The sequence below is a fragment of the Hyperoodon ampullatus genome (assembly GCF_949752795.1).
Source record: "Hyperoodon ampullatus genome assembly, chromosome: 1".
Classification (NCBI taxonomy): domain Eukaryota; kingdom Metazoa; phylum Chordata; class Mammalia; order Artiodactyla; family Ziphiidae; genus Hyperoodon; species Hyperoodon ampullatus.
In genome coordinates this window covers 188,931,354-188,956,769 of record NC_136914.1, presented here as the reverse complement: position 1 = coordinate 188,956,769, position 25,416 = coordinate 188,931,354, and the positions used below count along the sequence as shown (strand labels likewise).

The 25,416-nt window shown below is 36.0% G+C and overlaps 1 protein-coding gene across 2 annotated transcripts in view; it reads left to right on the top strand.

Moving 5' to 3' along the window:
• PRKG1 (protein kinase cGMP-dependent 1) overlaps positions 1 to 25,416 on the top strand; it is a gene marked incomplete at both ends in the record, with an annotated part of 1,229,056 nt that overhangs the window by 1,180,632 nt on the left and 23,008 nt on the right. For both annotated transcript variants that reach the window (XM_079717816.1, XM_079717815.1), the window contains one exon: positions 3,459 to 3,555. In XM_079717816.1, the coding sequence (XP_079573942.1) occupies positions 3,459 to 3,555 (97 nt within the window). The remainder of the gene's footprint in view (positions 1 to 3,458; positions 3,556 to 25,416) is intronic.

Genomic DNA, 25,416 nt, shown 5'->3' with positions numbered 1-25,416 from the left:
TTTTCAGTAATAAATACTACATGATCCAGTTGGTTGAATGGGCAGATATGGAACTATGGATACAGAAAAATTGTGGATATGGAGGACCCACTATAAATTATACATGAATTTTTGACTGTAGGAGGGTCGGCGCCCCAACCCTTGCATTGTTCAAGGGTCAACTGTAAATAATAGTATTCTCTTAAAAAATCTGTATCTCAGACTAAGGTAGGAACATTAGAAAATACACTTCATACTCTTTGCTAGATTTTAAGCAACCAAACATCAGGAATTGAATGCCTTACTGATATATATTTCCCTTAGCACTTGGGAACTGTCCCTCTCATAAACACTTTTGCACAGATGGATTTTAGAGTTGCATAAATCTGGGCCTAATTCCTTGGAACTGGTACCCCACAGTAGTAAGTAAGCTAGGAACTTGTGTTCCACGGTTACCTCCTTCAGGCAAGGGAAGTTTTATAGAACAAGAGCCATTTACTTAACCAATTTATTTTGTCTCCTTCCCCACTCAAAATTATCAACTCTAAAGAATGTAGAACATAATGGATAGATTCAAATTATTTTCAAATAATTCCTGAGTAAAAAGAAAGAATGAAAACGTCCCTCCAAGTTACGAGCTAGAGGGGTGAGATACCTCCAGAAGCTAAATCATCTATAGTTTGGCTTTTTTACAAAAGTCTCTTTGGGTGGTGATTTCCATGTTAAAAAAAAAAAAAAAAGCTATTTATTCAAAAAGGAAAAGTGTACAGAGTCTCTGTGATGAAGCGACTCCCTAAAGAGTAATCTCAATGAGGAAAAAAAAAGACATGAAGTTCTAAGCAACAACATTTCCTTGGTTGGGGCTTCCCTGGTGGCACAGTGGTTGAGAGTCCGCCTGCCGATGCAGGGGACACGGGTTCATGCCCCGGTCCGGGAAGATCCCACATGCCACAGAGCAGCTGGGCCCGTGAGCCATGGCCGCTGAGCCCGCATGTCCGGAGCCTTTAAAAAACATTTCCTTGGTTGGAAAAGAGAAACTGCTCTGGTAGCGTTCTTACATTCTTTGGCTTCCCCAAGAATCGCAACTTGAGGCAAATGGAAACAGAATGGAGGATCAAGAGCACAATTACCCAAAGGTCTCTTTAAAAGATATCTCACCAAACACTCCATAAAAATCACCCAACTAGGAAGTATTTTAAAAATTCACCTAGAAATAATAGCAAAGTAATTAGCAAAGTTTTGCATTCTGCATCTGTCTTTTTTTTTTATCAATGTTGCTTTTTTTTTTTTTTTTTTAAGCTGTTAGCCATTACAGAGCTATTGTTTATTCCTATGGGTCTAGGACAACAGGGGCAGGAGTCAAGGCCAAGTTATGAGTCCTCAATACTTTTGCCATGAATGCATCACACTCCAGACTCATTGGACAGCTACTGATTTCCTTGGATCATTTTAATCCAACCCAAAATTCTTCTATGGCTCTGGAACCTCCTGAGGCTTTCAGAGGGGTTAGAACTATGGCTCTCGACCCTTAACTGTGCATCAGAATCACCCAAGGCAGTGTAAAAGTGTATAGATACATGATACTGCTTCCAGAGATTGCTGATCGACTTGATCTGTGGTGAGACACAGATTAAGTGGTTTCTGAAAGATGCTCAGGAAGTTCTGATGTGCAACAAATGGCTGAAGATGACTTGTTTAGACATTTCCAGACTAATTTTACAAACCCAAATATAAGGATTTCATCTTCAAGAGCTATAAGTAATAACACCATACTTTAAATATATAAAATGGTGTCAGAGTAGTCTGAAAGAGTTTACCCTTTTCAATCTGAGATTTCTAAATCCAGCAAGCACATAAGATATTATTCAAAAACAATCTCATTAAGAATTTGACTGCCGGAAATTCTTGAACACCTACATACAATCATCGTTGGGGGGGGGTCTGATCCCAGCAGGTGTCCTTTTTAAACACCTGTTGGAGTGAACTCTGCCACTGGCCCTTTAAATGGGATGGAGTTTTAATTTTCCAAAAGCTGGGAGTCAGTTGGAATGCTAGAAATGCACATTTGTTGCTTACGTTCCATTCTAGTAAACCATCTCCTGAAGTGCTATGTTGATCTCTTGATTGTGTAGTTAATGAGAGAAATCTATAGATACCATTCAGAATGCCTAGCAGTCTTGTTTATAGAGGTTAACTAGAGAGAGTTGATTTCCCATCATCAGCTAATAAGGAGAAACACTGTTTACCATCTTGTGAGTCTTTCAAGAATTGATGTGTTTAAAAACCAGAATTGTCATTGTAAATTGGAGAGTGTTGAAAGCTCACCTAGATAATTGTTTTACATTTTTTCCCAAGTGGAGAGTCTGAATTTGTGTTTGATTATAATGACATAGCTAAAATGTTACACAGCTTAAGGCCAAACATGCCTGTGAATTATTCTATCCAAAAGCTGACATAAACGAACTGTGTTAGTATCACTATTTCAAGCACGTTCATCATGTCTATCTATAGCATACTACTGAATCAGGTACCGCCTGGCTGATGGTCATGGGTTACACATAGCTCATCAAACACTTTATTTTTGAGACAGCTGAATTACTCCCTGACCTGACTTTAGTGAGTGGGAGGGTCATCATCTTTATGCCTTACTGCCCTTTCTAAAAATAGTAGGGGCTTTAACAAGGAGATATTTTAAGCAGCTCATATTCACTTGTCTCATCAGGGGAAGCTTATTTTGGCCACTTGCATGTGTCCCATTTGCATAGAGTTAAACTTTGGAGGCTAGTCTGTGCTCCTTCACACCACTCATCTAAGAAACTGGCAAGCGTAAAGACACTGGAATTACTAGCTGAGAGTCAGTGGGTAAACACAAATGAAGGGAAGACACTTTTTAGGAATGTGACTATGCTTCCGAAATCATCCATTTCAGACATTTTCACATCAGTCCTCAGCTTTTCGGATCTGTTTTCATAAAACCTGGCCGTGATTTCACTCCAGAGACCTCAATGATCTTGCCGCTTTTAATAAACATTAATAGGAGCCACTGCCAGCCTGTGGATAAGGGAAACTAATGAGAAACTGCCATCCAAAATCTGAACAGCAAAAACAAAACCAAGCCAAACCAAAAAATCCAAAACAAAACCAAAAAAGAACAACTCAAACAATCTGTGCTCACAAGAAGACGCATAGAAAAACACCGAGATGTAACTTTGATTTGATAACTGGATTTATCAGTCACATGACTGACATGCAGTGGGTACTTTGTATTTTTCTACTCTGAAATACAAGTGCAAATCTATGTTATTCTGCACAACTGGGACCAAAAAATTATGAGTGTGAGAAAACGCAGACTCTAAAAGCAAGATGGAATTTAAGCAGGTAAACCCTGTTTCACAGTCATGTCATTCCAGTACAGTTGTACGTGGTACTCGTGTTTGCACCTCTAAGAAATTTCCATTTTTTCGCATCAAAAACTCCAGATATGAAGCTGAAGCTGCTTTCTTCGCCAATCTGAAGCTGTCTGATTTCAACATCATTGACACCCTTGGAGTTGGAGGTTTCGGACGAGTAGAACTGGTAGGTGATTGCTCTTTAAATGCTTTTGAGAGTCCTGTCTTCCTTTTTAATTTTTTCTCCTAGATTAAGATTTCTTCTCTGTCTAATCATTAATTACTATTGTTCCTAAATTGGTACCAAATACTCTCAGCACAACAGAGTTTGCAACAAAGTGAACTATGTTATGTAATCAGTAAATGAAAAATAAAATAAACACCAACTGACTTTTTAGAAAACCTCTGCATATTAAATGAAAGGTAAACACATGTACTTAATGAGGAGTCATAAAGCACTTATTACCCGCTGATTTTCTGTGATCTTTACTTCCTTAGATCTGAGCAGTGCTCACTAACTTAATTATGCACTCTATAATCACAATAACTAAAATGTAAATTTAAATATATATAAAGGGAGATGAGGTATATTTACATGTATTATATATCTATGTATATAACATATAATTATTCTCACCACTGCTTTAAAAATTAAGTAAATGGTGTTGTAGTTATTCTGTGATTCTGTAGTTATAAGCACCTATTTAGATTATAGTACATATATATACACACATATATATAACTGTATTGGATAATATGGTATGAATATTTTATATAGCTTATTTCACACACATGTTTATTTGTGTGTATACACACACAGCTAAGTGAAGATGAAGAAGACATTTTGGCACAAGTTCATACATTAAACACATGGCATCAATATGGTGTAAACCAAATGAAAGCATGTTCTATTGTGCCTTTGTTTAAAATATAAATTTAAAAACTGACATATTACAACAAAAATTAGAAAAAAAATGTATTCTTGTGACTGAGTTGCTGCATTCCAGACTGTGTGGATAAAAACCGTATTTGAGAATGTAGATTAATGTCCACCTCTCCTGAACATGGAGGAGTCCCTGATATCAGACACCAGTACAGTATGTTAGGAACTCCCTGAGACTGTGTACAGTTCAGTAAATAGTTACTGTTGCCATCAGGCAGTAGGAGAAATCCCCTTCCTTAAAAGTAGATTGACCTAGCACTATTTTTGTATTTGTCCATTTGTGCTGTAGTTGGGATTTTTGACTTTGATGGGCAGAATGATGTTATTTACTTAAATATTAGACAAGAAGGGTTTAGAGCCGTAAAGTGTTTCACTGAATTTGTGTGATGCTTCCCTTAACACTGGCTGGAGATACTATAGTAATACTACTGCTGACTTGATTCCTGACTTCATAGTGTGCCTCTGGGGATCTAAGTATTGAATGTTTTCAATTACAGGAGTAAAAATCAAGTAAGGGCTTAGCAAAACCTCTTGCTTTTCTGAATCCTGACAATCAATGCAGTCTTAGATTTATTTTTCAAGAACATTAATTTTGTGATGAAATATAACTTGACATAGTTAATGAAGATTTAATGACAGTGTTATACATGCACAGCTTTGCACTGGGAGTGTTGGGACATAGAAACAGCACAGTGTAGAGCTCCTAGCCATGAAGGATTTATTGTCTGCTGTGTTTATTTACATAGTTGTATGTGTCTAAACCACTCTCTCTATGAAGCAGTATAAAGGACAGAATTCCCTAGAGATTAATTTTATGGCCGTTACAGTTTCTTAAAATTATTTTTTTAAGGACTGTGGACAATAAAATTGCTGTTTTAGTTGACCAAAAAAATCAACATTATAACTTTGTGGAGGTCTGATAACTTCAAATTGGGAAACTTTATATTTTATGAAATATAGGAATCTACTTAGGATTTTTGAAATACTGGAAATCACTTAAAGACACTGAAACCACTTCAAGATGCATAATCAAATGCCAAGCTGATAGTGGAAAGCTTCTAGAAAATTCCCTCAAAAATGTGAGGAGGGGGCTTCCCTGGTGTCACAGTGGTTGAGGGTGCGCCTGCCGATGCAGGGTACACGGGTTCGTGCCCCGGTCCGGGAGGATCTCACGTGCCGTGGAGCGGCTGGGCCCGTGAGCCATGGCCGCTGAGCCTGCGCGTCCGGAGCCTGTGCTCCGCAACGGGAGAGGCCACAACAGTGAGAGGCCCGCGTACCGCAAAAAAAAAAAAAAGTGAGGAGGCACAAACAACCACAAAATTAAGGAAGGTTCAAAGCGGGCATATTAAAGGTAATGCAGGGCTTCCCTGGTGGTGCAGTGGTTGAGAGCCCACCTGCCGATGCAGGGGACACGGGTTCGTGCCCCTGTCTGGGAAGATCCCACATGCCGTGGAGCAGCTGGGCCCGTGGGCCATGTCCGCTGAGCCTGCGTGTCCAGAGCCTGTGCTCCACATCGGGAGAGGCCACAACAGTGAGAGGCCAGCATAAGGCAAAAAAAAAAAAAAAAAAAAAAAAAATGGTAATGCAGTTTAAAAAGACAAAATATGTATGTGTTTGTAGGCATGTATGTGCTTGAGTACATACATATTTATATATAATCTTCATCCCAGGGCAGTGATAATCAAAGGCAGTTCAGCAATTTTCTTCTCATGGATGTGATATTTTACACGTCTACACAAATATTTTTAGACTAATGGAAATCATAACCTCAAGGATTAACTTAGGTTGGAGCTGTAGCCTGGTTTGAAAAACTTTAGATGTATTCCTGAATGATAAACCCAAAATGGGTTATAAAGTATAACTAGTACATCATGGGTAGAGGTGCAGTCTTTAACCTCTGAAGTGACATCATCTTGTGTGATCTTGCACTTCCCAAACACACTAGGGGATTATCCTAATACCCAAATTGTCCTCACTGTTCGATGTGGACTACCCATTTAAGTGATCACTATTATTACCCCAGAATCCATTGCTCCCACTTCTTGCCACTTACTAACTGCCCAATAAGATTAATTACTGGGTATGAAAAATATTCTTTTCTGTGATGGTTCATTTTTACATGTATTCAGTGACGCCAGAATTGGGAGTTTGGCTTTAACACTTTGACTGTAATTACACATACTGTTGTCATAGCAGACAGTGAATCTCCATGAGGACAGTGGTGACTGCCCAGGAGGTAGCAGTGTCCTGTTAGAGTAGGACTCACACCCTTCAAAGGTAGAAGGAGGATCTAGGCAGAGCCCAGTTCTGTTGTGATTACAAAAGTTTTCCTTTCACTCCCCTCTGCAAATGGTGCATGCGAGATAATTTTATCAGTATTATAGAGTGCTATCTTTACACAATATAACCTTCACATGAACTCATTTATGTATGTTTTACATATACACAGTATTGAACATGTTAATACCAAGTATATAATACTTACACGTTGAACCTACCAATTCTTTGTTCAGTAGTAATGTTGATCAGGTAAATGACATTATAAAAATTACCACAGTTACACTTTAATTTTATAATTCTATTTTTAAAATTTTTCCCAGGTGTTGATTATAAGATGATAAACTACTGAATGGGGTATGAAGAATTAAGAAATTTGAATTTGTGAGCCCCATTTCCTGTTAGAACTAAGGAGTGTAGTTTTATTATCATTTGATATACAGATCATGTTCATGTTATTTGCTTAATGTAATACCATTCAAACACTTCTTAGCATTTCTTAATTTTTATCATTTATGTCAATTTAGGTGAATTTAGATGCAGGGGTATTTTTCAGGCAGAAGAATTGCTAAAATAATTTATTGCCAGCTTTTAGAGATGAGAACATAATTTTGGAACATAATAGAAACTTAAATATTTGTTCAATGATGAGACCAGAAGCTTGAAGTGAAGGTCTCATAGGAATGGGAGTTCTGTTTTTAAGTTATTCAGTTTATTTCATAAATACTTTTAGCATAAGTGATTTCAACTAGTTTAATATCAGACATGTCTTGTTCACACCCATTACCTTTGGGAAGTCATTTATACTGCTTTCCTTTCTGTGATCTGGTATATACCATATTTTCTGCACGTATTTTTATTTTGAAGAACCACTTTCTAACTTATTCAGTGCTACCTGTTTACAGAATATTTTCCAGAAGACCACACTCCACTTATAATAGCACCTTCAGCTAAAGAACTCAGCTTTTTTTTAATATATGATTTACTCATTAAAGCTATGAACAATGCTGTAAGACATCTAGGTAATCCTCTTAATTTACAAGATGTGACTGTAAAATAAGGAGATGGAGTTTACAAATCACAAGTGAAAATTAGTCCCATTGCTTTATGGTCACATTCCAAATTTACTCTCCTTTGCCCTTGTCAGAGAGGTGCTTGCTTTTCAGAGTAGATTGGTACAAGTCAAACTTTTTAATCTAGCAATGCTATGTAGTGGTTGCTTTAAATAATAAATATGTAATCTATTTATTCAGCAATTCAATGCCTCATATACCAGAGCACCATACTTGGATAAAATATAGGAAGAATGATATGGAAAACATAATCTCTGTCATCTTGGATTATATTCTTTCTACACAATTTATTATGTATTTATGTAGTGAGCTCTCTGCTGGGATATACACAGTTTAACAGAAAATAGCCACTGCCTCTAGGGACTCACACTCCACTAGGAGGGACAATCATGCAAACTAATAAGTAAACCCATAATCAGAGTATGAGCAGCACGTGCTCAGTGTGTGGAGGAGCAAGATTTCTTAGAGGAGGAAGCATTTCTAAGACAGAGGGATCGACATCAAGGCATTGCCATAAATAACCTCAAGCATTATGGTCTGCTCTCGTAAAATGAAACTACTGCAGGATAGTTTGTTAATAAACTGATATTAATAATGTTTATTAATAAATTGGTATTACTTTCTTACTAAAATAATCGAGCTTTTCATTTGAACCCAGCTTTACAATCTTCAAATGGCTCTCATATCCAGTATATAATTTTGCCTTTAGAGCTATCATAGGAGGCATAAGCCACATTTCACAGGAGCTAAGTCATGAATAATGTGTATAAGTGACCTAAGATCACACGGTCACTGAAAGAGCTGTTGTTATTGCCCAGAACTACTGATTTTTAAACTAGACTTTTTCTTTTTTTATCATTCTGACTACTAAAAATATTTAGATTCTTATTACCACCAATAACAGCCACCATTATCAAATCAGACAAGTGTCACTTTATTATCATAGGTACACGTTTGTTTTTTTAAAAAAGTCTTCTAGAATTCAAGAACCTGTCTTAGACATAAATATGGAATAGATGCCATGATTATCTGCTATTCACCTCTTCTTCTATCAAACCTTCAGAGACTCTTTTTTCTGTTTTCTCTTTTGCGGCTCCTAGTTGAGTGTTAAAATATCTGTGGAGGAAAAAATAAAGATCAGACAGTATCACGTGGTAGCTAAAAGCTAGAGCTCTGGAATCAGACTGTCTGGATTGAGGTCTTACCAGCTGTGTGTGATTAGTCATTTACTTAAACCTCCTGAGCCTCAGTTTCCTCATCTCTAAAAGGAGGATAAAAATAGGCTGTGTGCCTCATGCATTGCAAAGATTAAATGAGTTAAAGTCCCAAAATAGTGCCTCACGTATATGTCAGTAAGTGTTGGCAGTGTTGTTATTATTATTAAAATATTCTAATGATAACTATCATTTTCAGCTCTACCCATAGAAAAGGAAGGGAATGAAATATTTTACTCTTTTCTCTCCCATTGTTAGGCCAAGTGCTGAGAATACAAGCATGTCTCCCATACATGAAGGAGTCTAAGGTGTTCAAATGACCTTCAGTGATAGCTTCTATTAAATTCCCCCAAACCACTAAAGCTCCTTACTTTCTGATCTGTCATGAGTAAAGATGGGAAACAATTTTCAGTCTTCCTCACACTAAACCTTTGTGTACCTGAAGTAGTCTGCTCTTATTTCTCCATTTTTCTTCTAAATTGTAAAGCCCCACCTCTTAACCTCTCAACAGGAAATCGTTTTTGGTGCAAACTGCTAAATCATATCCAGTTTCTCCACAATCTTCTTAAACCATGGCACCCTGATTGGGCATAATAAGGGTCTGGCTCTTGCCAAATGGAGGACAAAGGTCATTTCTCCTGTGCCACAATCCCATGATCGGATTGCCCAGGAGGGGGCAATGTGGTAGCAAGTTGTAAGAATTCTGCCACATTCACAATCACATTTGTGTAACAGGGTCTGCGTGCTGTACATATGGGCATCCATACCACTCTCGTGGCATTTTTGACAGCTGCTTGGTCACTGTGTGTCACATGCAAGTGACGTGGAAGGCTATGTAAAGCAACTAAAAAAAAATAAATAGGGACTAAGAGATGATTAAGCAAGAAATTAGGTGATAAACCTATTGCTCAGTCACAGAGTTTTGTTTCGTCATTATGTAAGGGGAAAGCCTAAGCCAAAGGGAAACCCCATGTGAGATGAAAACTCTTCAAGAGCTTCTTACTGCCAAGCCACATGACAGTGAAATAGAATAGCTGTGGGATCGCTGGACATCACTACCATTTGTGCCTGCTGTGATTTATGCTGCAGAGGATGCCTGGGAAACCCTGCCATCCTAAGGCCTTGTGTCCTCTGTAGCCAAGGTGAATAAGGACTCTATGCTGGTTGAAAACTCAAAATTGCCTCATTTTAACATAGGCTTTTCTCTAGAAATACCCTACTTGGATTATTATTAAATATGTCATCCTCATTTATATTTATTCTTCAAAAGAATGAAAACTGACACAAATTAGTAATTGTGATAGTGTTGATTTCTGAGAAAATAAGTTATTCAGATAGCTAATGAAAATCCAATTTGATAAATGCTAATTGAACATAATAGGTGCAGTCACAATACAGGCATTCCTCAGAGATAATGCGGGTTCAATTCCAGACCACTGCAATAAAGCAAGTATCACAATAAAGCAAGTCACAGGAATTTTTTGGTTTCTCAATGCATATGACAGTTATGTATACACTATACTATAGTCTATAAAGCATGCAAGAGCATTATGTCTAAAAAAACAATGTACATACCTTAATCAAAAAATACTTTATTGCTATAAAATGCTATCATCTGAGTCTTCAGTGAGTAGTAACATCAAAGATCACTGATCACAGATTATTATAGCAAATATAATAATAATGAAAAAGTTTGAAATACTGTGAGAATTACTAAAATGTGACACAGAGACACGATGTGATCAAATGCTGTTGGAAAAATGATATCGACAGACTTCCTCGACACAGGGTTGCCACAGACCTTCAATTTGTTAAAAATGCAGTATCTGCAAAGTGTGATAAAAAAATGAAGCACAATAAAATGAAGTATGCCTGTATACTGCAACTTCTAAAACATCTAACCACAAGATAGTTTCTAAGCAGAAATCACAGGTAATAAAATTTATCTCTGCTTTGACATATACAAATAAGGTAAAATATGCATGAATTCATCTTGTTACTGTAAATATATTCTCTTTAGTACATTGATAGCTGGAATACAATTTAGACTAAATGAATGACAACAAATAGAACAGTCACACTCTTATACATCTTTTGAAATTACAGGAATTTTATACACTAGCCATCCATTGAAATGAACATTTTTCTTTAAAAGTGTTTGAAATTAGTGTTCTATAGTAAAGTAAAATGTTAGCATTTCCTCCTCTAAACCTTCATGCTTTTCTAGAAAGATCAATCCACAGTTGGCCCTCAATATTCACAGGTTCCCCATCCATGAATTCATCCAACCTCAGATTGAAAATATTCGATAAGGTTTCAAAAAGCAAAACTTGAATTTGACATGCACCAGAAACAATTTACATAGCATTTACATTGTATTTACAACTATTTATATATTACCTATGCTGTATTTATACCTATTTACATAGCATTTTCATTGTATTAGGTATTATAAGTAATCTAAGGATGATTTAAAGTATACAGGAGGGTATATTTAGGTCATGTGCAAATATTATGCCATTTTATATGAGGGACTTGAGCATCTAAGGATTTTGGTATCCACAGGGGAGACTGGAGTCAATCCCTCAAGGATACTAAGGGACAACTGTAAATCTAGAAGGCACTGGACATGTCTTTCCATGGCTTAAGATAAGTCTTGGATGAAATGTTTTATCACCATTTAACAGTTTGGTCACTCACCCTTTTGTTTTCTGTGACATAAATTTGATTTTTTTTTAATCCAGTGAATTTATGGTCACGTGACATTCAGTAAAAGTTTATCTATTAAAAAAATTCCTAAGTATTTTTTGTGGGATATAGCAATATCATGTGTGATTCATGCCCTCAAAGAACATCTTGCCTTCTCCTACGTAAGAAGATAAGATCAATACATATGAAAAATAACAAGTGAAATCCTTTAGTATTGCATTAAATTCTAAATCATGAAGAAGGGTTCTCAGCATTTCAAAAAGAGAGCATTTGGAGCTGATGATGTAGCGAGGCCCTGAGAAGACACAGAACTTGAGCCAGGGCTTAGAGAATAGGTTGGGATTTAAATGAACAGATGCGAAAAGGCCATTTGGGGGAAAGGCCATTCCAGGAAAAGTTTACAACACAGGAGGCCACGTGTTTTCACAGGACACCAAAGCAAGTGGCCTGACTAGAGGTTGTGTGAGGGAGCAGTGAGAAATACTAGATAACTAACTGATAGGGTATAACTGTATTATATTCTTAAAGGAGATTAGACTTTAAGGCATTGGGCACTTGGGGGCATTAGGTCAAGAAAAGAACGCAAATAGACACAGACTCAGCTCTCAACTTCCACCCATGAAATAAAAGAATACACTAGAAGGTGACTAGAAGGGCTATTTTGAGGTGGCAGTGCTCCCAAAAATAAACATCATAATTTCTCTTCTGAACAAGGTAGTTTACTTTGTGCCAAGATGTATTCCTCATCCCTGAAAAGTTTATGTAAACACTTTCAAAGAGAGATCCCTTCCATGAAAGGGAAAAATAGTCTCCTTGGGTATGTTAGTAATGTTGAAAATAGCCATGTCCTCGTAAATAAAATGAAATGATTTATCTTGCTTTCTAGAAATAAATGTAAAAAAGATGATTCTGAATGTTTCACTGTAGCTCATCAGCTGTATACATTTAATTTATTGCTAATTCATATTCTGTCCTTCATATTAACATCCCCCATTGCACTGACATATACCATATATTAGGCTAAACACTGGGCTAAGAAATCAGGAGATTTTGTGGGCCAGATGGCTTGGTACTTAACCCCAGCTTCAGTTAACTGCCTTGCAAATTCACAGTAAGAGTGGGGAGATCATCAATACCCCAAAAGTAACAAGCTAAACCAATGGGAACCACTGTCTGGTCATGGCTGCAATCTCAGATTCCACTTTCATGAACAAAGCAGTTTCAATGTTTAGTGCGACTGTTTTTCATAGATAAGTTAGTATAAGCAAAAAACCAGTAAACACATGTTGAACTGGCTTAACTACATGTGAAGTACGAAATTTTGTGAAAATTTTGAAGTAGAAAAACAGAGAAAGAAGTTATACTTTTTTTTAATATCAGAAAGGGTGAAGTTTGAATATAGCATATATTAGGACATTAAGATCTGATTATAAGCCATTTGATTAAAAGTCTTCCAGTAACAGTTTAAAAAAAATTATAAAGTTATTTATGTCTAACATCTCAAAAGTGTGATCAGAATGCAAAACCTCTCATAAATTAATCTGTTCACATCTCAGAGAGTTGAATTTTGCCATGTATAATTCTCTATATATCATTTAAACTCATTTTAAATCTTCACTGCGTCAATAAGTGAAAGAAGTTGAAGTGTCAACTTACGATACTCAACTCCATCTACATGAAGTTTTAAGTTATAAGTGTGCTTTTAAGTATTAGAATAAGTTGAATTATGTGAAATATTCAACAGTTACACTATTTCATGTATTTCTTTATATGAGCGAGAGTATGCATAGAAATTAAATCTTAAGGGAAAGAAACTATTGATTATGAAGGAAAACAATTTAAAGTGCATCATAGGTAATAAAATCAATTTTAATATTCCTACAAAATGAAATAAGGTTTATTTAACACAAGTACTGTAGGGAAGAGAAATGGTGTATTTAAATTTCACATTTCAGGAAACAATCTTGAATCAATGTAGGTAGCCTTTTGAGTCAAAATGTAGCAGTGCTAATTCCCTATTAAGGGAAATCACAAGTGCTCTTTCCTTTGCAAATGATTTCTATAAAATAGTCCAAACTTTTGTTCATGTTGTAATTAAAAACAGAAAAGTATGAAGTTCTTTTTCTTATCTTCCTCTGAACTAAAAGTTAAATGTCTTTTTTAAAAATTAAAATGAAAATTATTTCCTCTATGAAAATTGCTTCACATGTTTTTAACTCAATTTGAATTTAAAAATACAGATATTTCCTTATGTTTCTTATCACTAGCTGTAAAACTGAATTTTAGGTCTCAAGGCAAGTTACAGAGAAAATGGCGTTACATTTTGATAAGAAGTTGAGGTGACCCTGGGAAGGAAAACAAGGATGAAAAGCAGAGAGACTGTCTCTTGATTATCACTTGTGCAAATGGCAAGTGGGATCAAATGAAAAAGAGTAAATAAAATAAATTTTAAAAAGCTACATTTTCTAGGTTCTTTGTTCTGAAATTGATATACCTCACCATTAATATAGATAACTTAGTGGTTATCTATGAAATAAATTTTACACATAAAGTCTTAACTATAAAATTGTACAACAGGGCCATGCCTCTGTGCTCATGGCTGAATAGTTTCCCAACTCTGACATCCCTATTCAACTCATGGTCCATCCTTTGCATTCTCTGTGTCATTTGGACATGCATCATGCAGACGGTGACAAGTTCCCTATATTCCTCCCTGTGTATCCTATGGAACAAACCAGATGCCGTGGTTCTTTTTTAAGTTTTAGACATTGACTAAGGAAAAGAAATCTGTGATATTATTGTGTAATGAAGAGAGACAGGTAAATAATAAAACTGTGGATAACTAGTGAGAAAAGAGGTTTTAACAACAGACTGAAAACAGAAGTTTTTAATTAAGATTACGGTTAATGTTTCCTGAACTTCATAGTACTATTACACAGAGAAAAGTAATTCTCACATAAGAATTCTTTTTTTTTTTTTTGGTTAGGAAATGTTGAGGAGTACAGTCCAATACTACTTTGTAGAATAGAAGCTTTCTGTGCCCTTAAAAAAATGTCACTTTCTCTCAGTAATGTAGTAAGTTGGTTCTTCCTGAATACTTGGACACATTAGTATGTCATGTCCAAAAAAGTTATTTGCATCAGAGCAATACACTGCTTTTTCTTTCTCTTTGAAAGAAAAACTTCCTTAAATTCAGACATTAATTTTTTCTGTTTAATTAATTCCTTCTGTTTCATTCGGGTGGTTGGAACAACTAATTTAAAACCAGATTTAATTATGAATTTTAACAGTGAAATACTATTTATAAGTATCCATTTTAATTAGCATTCCCACATATCTTGGAAGTCATAGTAATAATGATAATTCTTACATAGCACTTTTTAATTTTCAAAGCACTTTCACATACACTATCTGATTTGGTCTTACAATATCTGTGACTATAAAATAATGTGGCTTTATTCTCGTGAGGAAAATGAGGCTCCAGATATTATGAACTTGGGTATGATTGTAGTTTGTACATTATTAAAATAATAAAAGACATTACCCAGCAAATATGCACTATTTTGACTAGATAAGTTTTAAGAATTTTGTGATAGTTATGTACATTTTGCTTAAAATGACCCATGTTCCCACCTTTTTTTTGGACATGAAGACTTTTTTTTTTTTTTACAACTTTATTGGAGTATAATTGCTTCACAATAGTGTATTAGTTTCTGCTTTATAACAAAGTGAATCAGTTATACATATACATCTGTTCCCATATCCCTTCCCTCTTGCATCTCCCTCCCTCCCACCCTCCCTATCCCACCTCTCTAGATGGTCACAAAGCACCGAGCTGATCTCCCTGTGCTATGCGGCTGCTTCCCACTAGCTATCTACCTTATGTTTGGTAGTGTATATATGTCCATGCCTCTCTCTCGCTTTGTCACAGCTTACCCTTCCCCCTCCCCATATCCTCAAGTCCATTCTCAAGTAGGTCTGTGTCTTTATTCCTGTTTTACCCCTAGGTTCTTCATGACATTTTTTTTCTTAAATTCCATACATATGTGTTAGCATACGGTATTTGTCTTTCTCTTTCTGACTTACTTCACTCTGTATGACAGACTCTAGGTCTATCCACCTCCTTACAAATAGCTCAATTTCATTTCTTTTTATGGCTGAGTAATATTCCATTGTATATATGTGCCACATCTTCTTTATCCATTCATCGGATGATGGACACTTAGGTTGTTTCCATCTCCGGGCTATTGTAAATAGAGCTGCAATGAACATTTTGGTACATGACTCATTTGAATTATGGTTTTCTCAGGGTATATGCCCAGTAGTGGGATTGCTGGGTCATATGGTAGTTCTATTTGTAGTTTTTTAAGGAACATGAGGACTTCTTTGAATTTAGGACTTTTAATAAATAGCAAATAGAGAAGTCATAAAAAAGAATAAAATTTTTAATAAAAATGTTAACAGTTTACAGAAACTAGAGTAAAAATGAAATATAGTTTTGATTAATTGGGGAACTTTTATTGAAGAGGTAAAGATAAGCATAGAAAGAAAAACATTTCTGACATTTAGTTCCTTCAAATGTAAATTAAAAATATACCTATCTCACAATCAATAAAGACAAGAACTAAAAAATATAGATACACATATTTTCTGGCTTTTTCTTATTTTAACATTCCTTAAAAGCTTTGTTGAGGTATAATCTACTTACCACAGAATTGTACAATCACCACCACAATCCAATTTTAGAACATTTCCATCACTTTAATAGAACCCTTGTGGCCCATTTGCAAATACTCTCCATTCCTACCCTCAGCTCCAGCAACTACTAATTTACTCTCTCTCTAAAGATTAGCCTTTTTTACTGCATGTTTTCTTACACTAAAACTTTGTTTTACACTAAGTATTTTTATTTTCTACATGTATAATTGTAAATTTAGTTCAATGTGGATCTGAATACAAAGGTGTTTAATACACAGCAACTTCATGCTTTTTTTCTATTTGAAGTTTATGGTGATTTTATGGCTCCTTTATACTCTACTTCAGCTTTGTTACTGTACCCAACTGCTACTGCACAGAGCTGTTTAAGTTGTTTCCTGAACATGGAGTTTGAGGCCAGTATCTGATAGGTTGTGAAGCATTGTCTGGCAATAGGGGAGTATTGCAAAATGATGGAGACAGAACAACCTAGTGTTTACACATGTCTAGAGGGTCTAATAGTTGGCTTGCTGGTTTACTTGGTTGTTAAAGTTTTATTATGGGTCTTTTGCCTCTTTTGGTGAATCTGGTTGAGAACTGTAACCAGAGTAGAGAAAAGCATACTCCCACAGTTTGGCACAGTTTATCTTATAGAAGAGGACCTATACATTTTTCTCAGTCTAGGGTTTTCTTTCTCTTTCTTTACTTCCCTTCCTTCCTTTATTCCCTCCCTCCCCCCCCACACCGCCTGCCTGCCTGCCTTCCTTCCTCCCTCCCTCCCTCCTTCTTTCCATCTTCCCTTTAGAACTTTTCTTTTCACTATAGACCTTGTCAGGAATTCCGTAAATTACCTCATTTTGGATTAAATGTGAGCTACTTAAATTTTACAATACAGACCATGGCCATATTGTTCCTGGATTACTTAGAAATCTATTTCCTCCCTGTTTAAAGACAGCCCAAAATAAAGAAATGATTTTATGCCATCCCATGTAACATGGATTGCCTGATTAAATTGTGTGCTGGTTTGTTTAGAGAAAATATTTGCCATTCCTATTTTGCTGTTGTCCAGCTATTACAATTAGGATGACTCTGCCTAGATTTCCTTATGCCTTGGAGTCTGTTTTAATGCTCTTCTTGGGAAAGCTACTACTATTTCTATCCAATGCATGTTCTTTGACAATTAGTAACACAGAAAATACAACAGTTAAGAAGCAGATCCCCTTTACGTGTTGGGCTTGAGAGAACAGAGCAAATAAAACCTCCACATCTCAGGAGAATATGAATGTGCTGTAAACTCAGGGTCATGCTTCCAGAGTGAATCATCATGCTTCCTTATGCCACCTTTGTGTTACTTGGGTAATTCCCCCTTTATCCTTTGGCCCAAGCTATTGCCACAGGTTTGTTGGGCTGTTTCCATAAGGTTAAATATAATTAACATGCTTTCAAAATGCATATTTATTATGTCAAATTTCAGGTTCATAGAATCTTCTGGCTGGAAGGAACATTTAGATGTAATTTAGTTTGGCCCTTCATTTTCTGAGAGGTGGCCTAAGGCCCAGTAAGATTATATGACTAAACATAAATCTATTAGTGAAAGATCTAGGACTAGAACCCAGGTTTCCTGTGTAAGCTTTTCTTTTCTTCTCTTGAAATATAGTTGATATACAATATTATGTTAGTTTCAGGTGTACTACATAGTGATTTGATATTTGCATACATTATGAAATGATCACTGCAGTTAAGCCTAGTAATCATCTGTCCCCATACAGTTATTACAATATTATTGATCATGTACCTTATGCTGTATGTTACACCCCTCTGACTTATTTATTTTATAACTGGATGTTTGTACCTCTTTATCCCCTTCACCTATTTTACCACCCCCACTTACTTCCCCTCTGGCAACCACACGTTTGTTTTCTGTGTCTATGAGTTTCTTTTCGTTTAGTTTTGTTTGGTTGGTTTGCTTTTAGATTCCACATATAAGTGAGATCATATAGTATTTCTCTTTCTCTGTCTGACATTTCACTTAGCATACCACCCTCTAGATCCATCCATGTTGTTGCAAGATTTCATTTTTTTATGCCTGAGTAATATTTTATTTTATATAAAACACACACACACACCATATCTTCTTTATCCATTTGTCTATTGATGGGCACTTAGGTTGCTTCCATATCTTGGCTATTGTACATAATGCTGCTATGAACATTGGGATGTATATATCTTTTGGAATTAGTGTTTTGGGGTTTTCTGAGTAAATACCCAGAAGTGAAATTGCTGGATCATATGGCAGTTCTATTTTTAATTTTTTATAGGAACCTCCATACTCTTTCCACAGCGGCTATATATACCAATTTACAAGGCCACCAACAGTGCATGAGGGTTCCCTTTTCTCCACATCCTCACCAACATTTGTTATTTGTTGTATCTTTGATGATAGCCATTCTGACAGGTGTGAGGTGGATTTTCATTGTGGTTTTGATTTGCATCTCCTTGATGATTAGTGATGTTGAGCATCTTTTCAAGAGTCTGTTGGCCATCTGTATGTCTTCTTTGGACAAATGTCTATTCAGTTCCTCTGCCCATTTTTTAATTAGATTGTTTGGGGTTTTTTTGATGTTGAGTTGTATGGTTTCTTTGTATATTTTGGAAATTAACTCCTTATTAATGTGATGTTTGCAAATATTTCTCCCATTCAATAGGCCAACTTTTTGTTTTGTTCATAGTTTCATTCACTGTGCAACAGATTTTTGGTTTGGTATAGCCAATTTGTTTATTTTTGCTTTTGTTTCCATTCCCTGAGGAGACATATTGAGAAATATATTGCTAACACTGATGTCAAAGAGCCTACTCCCTATATTTTCTTCTAGGAGTTTTATAGTTCCAGGACTCATATTTAAGTCTTTAATCTATTTTGAGTTTATTTTTCGTATATGGTATGAGAAAGTTGTCAGTTTGATTCTTTTGCATGTATCTGTTTAATTTTTTCCAGAACCATTTATTGGAAAGCCTATCTTTTCCCCAATGTATATCCTTGCTTCTTTTGTCATAGATCAATTGACCATATAAGTGTGGGTTCATTTCTGGACCTTCTATTCTGTTCTATTGATCTCTGTGTCTGTTTTTGTGCCAGTACCTACTGTTTTGATTACTGTAGCTTTGCAGTATAGTTTGAAATCAGAGAGCATGATCCCCGCCCCCCCCCCCCCCCCGCAAATTTGTTCTTCTTTCTCAAGATTGCCTTGGTTACTCAGGGTCTTTTTTGTTTCCATACAAATTTTAGTATTGTTTGTTCTAGTTCTGTGAAAAATGCCTTTTGCTAGGGATTGCATTGAACCTGCAGATTGCCTTGGGTAGTACAGTTATTTTAACAACATTGATTCTTCAATTCATGAGCATGGAATAGCTTTCTAATTGTTTTTGTCATCTTCAATTTCTTTCATTAATGTCTTCTAGTTTTCAGGGTACAATTATTTACCTATTTGGTTAGATTTATTCCTAGGTATTCTTTCAATGCAGTTACAAATGGGATTGTTTTCTTAATCTATCTTTCTGATAGTTCTGATATCTGAACTATCAGATAGTGTATAGAAATCCAACAGATTCCTATATATTAATTTTGTATTGTGAAACTTTACCAAATTCATTTATAAGTTTTAATAGTTTTCTTAGTGATGTCTTTAGGATTTTCTATATATAATATCATGTCATCTGCAAACAGTGACAGTTTTACTGCTTCTTTCCCATTTGGATTCCTTTTATTTCTTTTTCTTGCCTGATTGCTATAGCTAGGACTTTAAGTACTATGTTTAATAAAAGTGGTGAGAGTGGGCATCCTTGTCTTATTCCTAACCTTAAAGAAAATGCTTTTAGCATCTCACTGTTGGATATGATGTTGGCTGTGGCTATGTCATGTATGGCCTTTATTATATTGCGGTACTTTTCCACTATTCCCATTTTGCTGAGAGTTTTCATTATAAATCAATGTTGAATTTTGTCACAAGATTTTTTTGCGTCTATTGAGATGATATTTTTCAGTTTGTTAATGCGGAGTGTCATATTGATTGACTTGCAGACATTAACCATCCTTGCATCCTTGGGATCAATTCCATTTGATAATGGTTTATGATCATTTTAATGTATTGCTGAGTTTGGTTTGCTAATATTTTTGTTGAGGGTTTTTGCATCTATATTCACCAGTGATATTTGGCCTGTAATTTTCTTTTATTGTGGTATCTTTTTCTGGTTTTGGTATCAGGGTGATGGTGGCCTGGTAGAATGAGTTCCAAAACATTTTTTTCCTCTTTAATTTTCGGCAGTAGTTTGAAAAATATAGGTATTAAGTCTTATTTAAATGTCTTCTAGAATTCATCTCTAAAGCCATCTGGTCCTGGACTCATGTTTGTTGGGAGTTATTTTTTATTATTATATTATTATTATTACTACTACTACTACTACTATTATTATTATTGATTCAGTTTCATTACTGGTATTGTTTGATCATATTTTCTATTTCTTCCTGATTCAGTTTGGGGATATTGTATCTTTCTAGGGATTTATCCATTTCTACTAGGTTGTCCATTTTATTACCATATAATTGTTCATAGTAATCTCTTATGATCCTTTGTGTTTCTACAGTGTTGATTGTAACTTCTCCTCTTTAATTTCTGATTTTATTTTTGGCCTCTCTTTTTAACTTGATAAGTCTTGCCAACAGTTTATCTTTTAAAAGAACCAGCTCTTAGTTTCATTGATCGTTTTTTTTTTTTTTTTTTTGGTCTCTATTTTATTTATTTCTGCTCTCATATGTATTTTTTTTCCTTCTACTAACTTTTGGATTTGTTTGTTTTTCTTTTTCTAGTTCCTTTCAGTATAAGGTTACATGTTTTTATTTGATATTTTTCTTGTTTCCTGAGGTAGGCTTGTACGACTTTAAACTTTACCCTAGAAGTGCTTTTATGCATCCCATAGATTTAGTATTGTTGTTTTTCCATTCTTATTTGTTTCCAGATTTTTTTTTTTTTTGCAGTACGCAGGCCTCTCACTGTTGTGGCCTCTCCCATTGTGGAGCACAGGCTCTGGACATGTAGGCTCAGTGGCCATGGCTCACAGGCCTAGCCGCTGTGTGGCATGTGGGATCTTCCCGGACCGGGGCACGAACCCATGTCCCCTGCTTCAGCAGGCAGACTCTCAACCACTGCGCCACCAGGGAAGCCCTCCAGATATTTTTTTGATTTCCTTTTTAATTTCTTTAGTGACCCAATGGTTGTTTAGTAGCATGTTTTTTAGACTCCACATGTTTGTGTTTCTTGCAGTTATTTTCTTTCAGTTAACTTATAGTTTCACACCACTGTGGTTAGAAAAGATGCTTGATATGATTTCAGTCTTCTTAAATTTATTGAGACTTGTTTGGGGGCCTAGCATGTAATTTATACTGGATATTTTTTCCATGTGCACTTGAAAAGAACATGTATTTTGCTGTTTTTGGAAGAAATGTTGTATATATTAAGTCCATATGATATAATATGTCATTTAAGGCCAGTGTTTCCTTACTGATTTTCTGTCTGATCTGTCCATTGATATAAGTTGGGTGTTAAAGTTCCCTTCTGTTATTGTATTACTGTCAATTTCTCCCTTTATAGCTGTTAATATTTGCTTAATGTATTTAGATGCTCCTAAGTTGGGTGTATATATATTTGCAGTTGTTGTATCTTCTTTTTGGCTTGATCCCTTGATCATTACATAATGCCCTTCTTTGTCTCTTGTTATAGTCTTTGTTTTAAAGTATATTTTGTCTGATACTAAGTATTGCTACCCTGGCTTTCTTTTCATTTTCATTTGAATGGAATATCTTTTTCAATCCACTCCCTTTCAATCTGTGTGTGTCTTTAGATCTGAAGTGAGTCTTTTGTAGGCAGCATATAAATGGATCTTGGTTTTGTATCCATTCAGCTATTCTATGCCTTTTGATTGGAGCATTTAGTCCATTTATATTTAATGTAATTATTGATAGGTATGTACTTATTGTCATTTTGTTAATTGTTTTCTGGTTCTTTTTGTAGTTCTTTTTTGTTCCTCTTCTTTTGCTCTTTTTCCTCGTGATTTGATGAGAATCTTTACTGTTATGTTTGGATTTTTTTCTCTCTTTTGTGTGTTTATCTATTACAGGTTTTTGCTTTGTGGCTCCCATGAGGTTCATATATAACAACATATATATTATTATAGTAATATTTTACATTGATGAGCTCAAGGTCAAGCACATTTTAACAACAACTCTACATTTTTACTTCCCCCCTCCTGTTTAATTTTTTTGATGTCATGTTTTATATCTTTTTTGTGTGTATCCCTTAACTACTTACTGTGAATATAGATAATTTTACTACTTTTGTCTTTTAACCTTCCTTCTAACTTTGTAAGTAGTTGATCTACTGCCTTTACCAGTGAGAGGTTTTTTTTATAATTTTTATATTTCTAATTATGGCCTTTTCTTTACTGCTTAGAGAAGTTCCTTTAACATTTCTTGTAAAGCTGGTTTTTGTGGTGCTGAACTCTTAGGTTTTGCTTGTCTGTAAAACTCTTTACCTATTTCAAATCTGAATGATAACCTTGCTGGGTAGAGTATTCCTGGTTGTAGGTTTTTTTCCTTTCATCACTTTAAATATATTGCGCCATTCCCTTTTAGACTGCAAAGTTTCTGCTCAAAAGTCAGCTGATACCTTATGGGATTTCTCTTGTACGTAACTATTTTCTTTTTTCTTGATGCTTTTAAGATTCTCTCTTTATCTTTAATTTTTGCCATTTTAACTATAATGTGTCTTGGTGTGGACCTCTTTGGGTGGATCTTGTTTGGGACTCTGTGCTTTCTGAACCTGGATGTGTTTCCTTCCCTAAGTTTGGGATATTTTTGACTATTATCTCTTCAAGTAAGTTCTCTGTCCCTTTCTCTCTTCTGCTTTTGGGACTCCTATAATGTGAATGTTAGTACACTCAATGTTGTCTCAGAGGCCTCAAACTATCCTTATTTTTTTAATCCTTTTTTTCATTTTTCTGTTCAGCTTGGGTGATTTCCACTACTCTGTCTTTTACATCACTTATCCATTCCTCCGTATCATCTAATCTACTTTTGATTCTTTCTAGTGTATTTTTCATTTCACTTAATGTGTTCTTCAGCTCTGTTTGGTTCTCTTTATATCTTCTAACTCTTTGTTGAAATTCTGTGCTTAGCCATTCTTCTCCCAAGCTCAGTGGGCACTTTTATGAACATTATCTTGAACTTTTTACTGGGTAGAGTGCTTATCTGCCCTTCATTTAGTTCTTTTTCTCAGGTTTTGTCTTGTTCCTTTGTTCAGAATATATCCCTCTTTCTCCTTATTTTGCCTAAGTCTCTGGTTTTATTTCTGTGTATTAGGTATGTTAATTATATTTTCTGATCTTGGAGAAGTGTCCTTATGTGGGAGATAGCCTATGTGTCCCAGCAGTACACTCCCCTCTGGTTAGCAGAGCTGTATGCTCTAGGGGAGGCCCCTCTGTGGGCCACTTGCACACTCCTGTTGTTGTAGGGCTGACTACTGTGGGTGCGCTGGTAAGCAGGCTTGCCCCACCCAGGCCAGTTGGCTCCAAGGCTATACATCATGCAGTGGCTGCAGGCCCCACTGGAGGGTAGGCTTCCTGCATAGTTGGTGCTAGTCCACTGGTGGTGGGGCTGAGTCCCACCTGACCTGGGCCAGAGAGGCAGGGTGCATCTTGGGGCAGGTTCCAGCCTGGGTCTGGTGCCAAGTACCCAGCACTAACAGGATAGAGAGAGGATTCCAAAGTCACATTTGCCAGCCCCTGTGTCCACATGGTAGAACGAGCCCCGTAAAATGGCTGCTGCCAGTGTCTTCATCACCAAGGGTGCTCCTACTTGCCCCCTGCCTCTCCAGAGGCTAAGATTAGTAAGTGGGTCTGATCCAGGGTCCTTTCTAACTACTGGGACTTGGAGTGTGTGAGATTTTGTGCACACCCTTTAAGAGTGAAGTCTCTGTTTCCTAAAGCCCTCCCGCTCTCCCAAACACAAACCTCACTGGTTTTCAAAGCCAGACGTTATAGGGGCTCATATTGCAGGTGTAGGACCCACAGGCCAGGGAGTCCAATATGGGACTTTGACCCCTCGCTCCTTGGAGAGGACTTCTATGATTGTGATGTTCCTCCTATTTGTGAGTTCCTGACACAAGGGTGTGGGTCCTGACAGTATTGCATTTCTGTCCCTCCTTCCTGTCTCATGGTAGTTCCTTCTTTATGTCTTTAGTTGTAGAAAATCTTTTCTGCTAGCCTTCAGGTCATTCTCATAGATGGTACCTCTGTAAGTAGTTATAATTTTGGTGTGTCTGTTAGAGGATGTGAGTTCAGGGTCTTCTTACTCTGCCATCTTGGCCACCTGCCCCTGTATAAGCTTTTCTAAGCTCACTTCATCATCTTTGTTCTATAGTATTAGCTTACCTAAGTGAGTCACCCTTTCCTGTTGTGCATGGAAATGTAATTTGAACTACTTTATAAAGGAATTTTGCATAATAATAGACCAAGTGATATTGACAGTTCAAACCTTATATTAATAAATCATTTTAATTACAGTATAGTTCAGAAATTCATTTTCTTCCAAAATAATGAAAAGATATCTGCAGTGTAAAATAAACTATGAACTATGTTTATTTTGCACTGCAAAACTACGTTTTATTAACTATGTTAATAAAAAGTTAAATAGATGAATGGACAAACAGATTCTAAGGACCAGCTCCCAGTCATTGGCACTAAGCTAGTTTTAACCTTGCTCTGATCATAACCCTCCTTCCTCACAAGAGCAAAGAATTAGGGCCAACAGGAGACAAGCCTTTATATAGCAAGTGCCTGCCCCAGATAAAAGAAAGCATGTATTTAAATACAGCCAGCAATTGTGTCTTCAAAGCTCTTTAAAATGCTGGTGGCATTGCCTCTCACCTTCAGGTCAGTATTATTTGGGCACCAGCTAGAACCTGATAGTTAAGAACGTGTCAAAATCTTTGTCAAAAATTCCAACATTAAGATTCACTTTGCTCAAGGATACATTCCTTCAAATGGCAACACAGTGATTCACACTGAAGTAACATTTTACTGTAAAT